This window comes from Galeopterus variegatus, unplaced genomic scaffold, assembly GCF_000696425.1.
Source record: "Galeopterus variegatus unplaced genomic scaffold, G_variegatus-3.0.2 Scaffold1297, whole genome shotgun sequence".
Lineage (NCBI taxonomy): Eukaryota > Metazoa > Chordata > Mammalia > Dermoptera > Cynocephalidae > Galeopterus > Galeopterus variegatus.
Window position 1 is genome coordinate 332,606 of NW_007727408.1, and position 4,560 is coordinate 337,165.

The 4,560-nt window shown below is 35.8% G+C and overlaps 1 protein-coding gene across 2 annotated transcripts in view; it reads right to left on the reverse strand.

Annotated features, from left to right (window-relative positions):
- Positions 1-711: 711 nt before the first annotated feature.
- IPO7 (importin 7) overlaps positions 712-4,560 on the reverse strand; it is a 52,915-nt gene continuing 49,066 nt past the window's right edge. For both annotated transcript variants that reach the window (XM_008576131.1, XM_008576133.1), the window contains exons 24-25: positions 3,592-3,708; positions 712-2,911 (exon numbers count right to left, since the gene is read on the reverse strand). In XM_008576131.1, the coding sequence (XP_008574353.1) occupies positions 2,814-2,911; positions 3,592-3,708 (215 nt within the window). In that variant the 3' untranslated portion in view covers positions 712-2,813. The remainder of the gene's footprint in view (positions 2,912-3,591; positions 3,709-4,560) is intronic.

The following is a 4,560-nucleotide window of genomic DNA, read 5'->3' on the forward strand; positions in this document are numbered from 1 at the left end:
AACATAGTTTAGTCATATTGATATCTCAATGCCTTCTTCTTCATGCTTGCTTCTGGGACTGAATAGCAGCATATGGCCACAGGGTTGTGATTTAACCACTCCTGCTCTATACTCTCATTTCTTCCAGAGTATAGCAGTCATGATTTTATTATCTGCAGAGAAAAAGATTATCTTCCTTTATTTAATACTGATAGGTTTTAAAAAAAATGGCTTAAATCTACAAAAAAGTGATTTTATGTCAATGTCTGCCATTAACAAAAATACCAAAACCCATAAACAATCAGAATTTTTATAAATAAAAAAAAATAATAAGTTATAGGGTAGTAGAACTGGGAAAAGCTGTATTTGTTTTTTTTAAAGTCTGTGTGCAACTAATTACAAGATTATAAATACACTCAAAAAGTCTTCCAAAAATCCTGCAGCCTTATCTAGAAACAGATACACATTAAGATTCATTATCCCGGGCTGGCCCAGTGGCGCTCCTGCCGAGGGTTCGGATCCCATGTGGAGACCGGTTCCGGCTCACTGGCTGAGCGCGGTGTGGGCGCGACACCGAGGGTTGCGATCCCTTACCGGTCACGAAAAAAGACAAAAAGGAAAAAAATAAAAATATAAATAAATAAATAAATAGTTTAATTATAAGGTCTCATTTCAAGTTAAAATTTGTAAATGGAGATTAGTTTGGATTCTGTGCCACAGAGACAATAAAACTTGTTCTCAAAGATATGCCATTTTATTTTCTTAAAACCTCAGCAAATGAGAATTTTCATACTGTGCATGGGAATAACTAGAATCTTTATTAGATATGGTGTTCCAATAACAATAATGTGAAAATTGGCATTATTCAAAGAGCAATGAAGACTTGAAATTTTGAAAAGTAGACTAGGTATTTTGGGACAAAAGGTAAAGGAAGATGAGAACGTTTCTTTAATACTATTCAGTATCTCCCCTCTGTACACAATGTTGCATATATACAGCTACTCCATTTTTATTTTATTGATTTTATATAATAGTGAAATTCTCTTAAGCAACCTAGGGTATACAGTTGGTATCCAACCTGGGGGGAAGAAAGTAAAAACACACTTGATTAACAGTTTTCACTCACACATTTTTAACAGTTTTTTCTCTTTTGCCAAGATTTTAGTAGTAAATTCATAAATATAGGAAATACTTTCACTCCTTCAGTGTTAAAATAGAAAAACCAAACAGTGCCAACAGTAGTGGCTTAATCATTGGTATACAAGAAAAACACAACACCAACAGGTTTTCTTAATTATGCATTTTAAATATCAATATGTGCATTTCATTTTTACAGTTATAAATTTTCTAATCTGTTTTAGACAACAGCATGTAATAGTTTTGAATCCATTGAGATGTTGCTTTCAATTTGAAATATTGTGTGTATACACATATATAAAAAATAGCCCAATGTACGACTCATCTGACAGATGTTTAAGATCAATAAAGGCTTATTTTTCCAGCATGCAGTTAGGAAGAGAGGAAAGCAAGTCAACCTCTCTCCACTGTCTTGTTGCTGGCTTGTTTGTGCAGTGGTAATAATAGTGGTTTTTGGAGGGAACCATGTGCCTTTAGCCCATCTATTAAGGTCAGATACTACAAACAACGAGAGGGAGGGATAGAGGAGATGGGAAAAGAGGAGGGGGCAGTTGTTAAATGTCAAATTTTAAGTGTGCACTTTGCACTCTTTCTAGGTACAGGATAAAAACAGGCCAATGAGGAAAAAAAAATTTATAATTAGGAAAAAACTGCAATCAAATCAAAATGTAATAGCCCAATTAAATTATTTTAAGAGATTGCATATATAGATGATTAGTCATACTCTTAGATCAACTCTTAAAGAGTAGAACTTTATATCCAATTTACATGCTTCAGATACCACCTTTCTTATTTTTGACAGTAAGGTCTTACATCCAAATAGCCACTTGCACACTGAGAGCTTTAAAAAAAAACAGGACACAGAGGGAGTTGCCATTTTTAGCAGCAATGAAATATCACTAACCCCTTTTTACATACCGAATTCAAGTCACTTATCAGAGGTGAGTGCACCACAAAGTCACCAGGTACAAAATTGCTAGTTCATTTTTAAATTAATAACTTGAAATTACCCATACCCCCCACCCCATTACATCCCTTTTATAAACAGCAAACATTTTGCTATTTTATACATAGGCTAGCAGGCTTGTTTCAATATGAAAGTGCTAATTCATTTACAGATTTTTTTAATCAGTTATGTAGTGCTACAATAAATGTCCAATAATCTACATAGGAACAATCTCTGATGAATGAAAATGAACATTTAATAAGGCTATCAGATTACCTTATCTTATTTACATATAAAGAATAGATACCAAATGGTAAGGAAGAGACAGAAATCTGACAAATACTCATAGGTGTAAAAATTACATCTACCTTTGAGTTTATACTGTAAATGAGACATTGTAAATAGTCCTGTAGCCCATGCCTATTTTTTCCTCAGAAAAAGAAAAGCTGCCTTCATGACATACCCTCGTTTCAGTTTTCCACAGTGTCACTTTAAGCTTCAGAGTCAGGATCTTACTTTCTTCAAAAAATAAAGAAAATACCTCCCCTAAGTCACTCCCCACCCCACCCCCAAATCCCTCTGGTTTCTTTTCCAGTGCCAGGTTGCATGATCAGGTCCCACCTCCTGAGTTTTTTTGTCCATCTATTGATCAATTAGTTTAGAGAAGATAACATGAACCAGTTCTGTAACCACTACTAGGAGGAACACAAGCTCTTCACTACAATCACACAGCAGGAAAGAAAGTGATAACTCAATTCATCCCTGGTGCTGGGCCTCCAAAATTGAAAGAACTTGGCACAACAGGAGCACTGAATTTGTATCCTCCATGCTTCTCAATCATTTTGGACTCTAGAAAAACAAATAAGTGAAATTTTAATACGGTATCTGATCATCTTGCTACTTTGGGGGGAAATAAGGAATTGATAAAGACATTAACAAGCCAATAGCTTAACCACCAATAGCCAGGAAGTTCCAAAGGTGGTCTCTGTTCTAAATGGGGGTGAGGGGGTGAGGGGTGGGTGTCATACACTATATGGAGAAGATAATCTCTCCTGTTGTATGCTGTACACCTGCCAGTCCCGGTCCGGTACGGGTGCAACACTGACGGTTGCGATCCATTGCCGGACACGAAAAAAAGACAAAAAGGAAAAAAAAAATGTATACTGAAATGTTTAAAAATGAAAAGACATGTTTGGTATTTTCTTTAACATACTACTGAGAAAAAAGATACTTTGTAATTTAAAATTTTTACTTTTTAATAGAACCTACTACTATCAAACCATCACTGTGAGCTTAAACAATCTTATTAAAGCTACTACACACTGAAAGTAGTTTTCAGCCACATTTAAAAATCAGTTAACTGCAGCCAAAGACAAAACTCCTTTCTCTTATATTAAATCCATCAGATTATAGTTAATTCCTATCATTTGCAACAACTATACCTTTTATAAAATTTTAATCCTTTTATAAAATTTTAAATCTGTATAGTCATTAAGTGCATTAAAGAGGGTTATGGTCAATTAACATACCATGGGCTGCTCTTCTCTGATCGGCCAGAGTTGCTATGTCCTGTAACTGTTTTCGTTGTTCTTCATTAAGACCATGAGTCAGGGCTTGATACCACACAGGATTACGATTTTGAATAGCTATCAAAACAAAAACAAAGGGAAAAAGACTATTAATAAGAGAGGCTGGGCTTGGTGGTTAGCTCACTTGGGAGACCATGGTGCCAACACCACCAAGGTCAAGGGTTTGGATCCATACTGGCTAGCTGCCCAAAAAAGAGGGGCCTGGTAACTTTTTCCTATTCTGTTTCCCCTACTCCACCTCTACCCAATACAGAAATTCTGATCTATACTATACTCCCCCAATAATTTTAAAGTTATCTTATTTGTGAAACAAAATTCATAGGAATAATTCCAGTTTATCTATGATTCAAAAATCTAATCATTCTCATAATTCATCTAACAAATAAGGATGCAGAGTCTAAACTAGTTCTTATATAATAAGTAATAAACTAGGCAGACTTCAGGATAAAATTAACCCAACCCCCTTAAAAGATTCAAGGTTAAAGCAACTTGAAAATGATCAAGGCTACTTTGGTTAGAATTCTCAAAGCTCTAAATTTAAAAAGAAAAAGCAGAAGCATTAAGTAGATTCAGGAAAAGGGTGTACGGTACAAAATAAATGCCTTATTTTTCCTGCTTTTCCTACTCAAAAAACTTATTCAATATACCTATTGTGTTTCCATAGAAAGGTAACTTTGCAGTTCTCAAGTTAAAATGATCACACATTTTTACGTTATAGCCTAAATAACAGTCAAACTCAATCTGAGAAACTGAGAGCAAATTTTCTGTGTCACAAAACCAGTTGTTAAGGGCCGGCCCGGTGGCGCACTGGATAAGTGCGCCCCTTGGGAAGCGCGGCAGTGCTCCCGCCCGAGGGTTCGGATCCCACATACAGACCGGTTCCCGCTCACTGGCTGAGCGAGGCGCGGG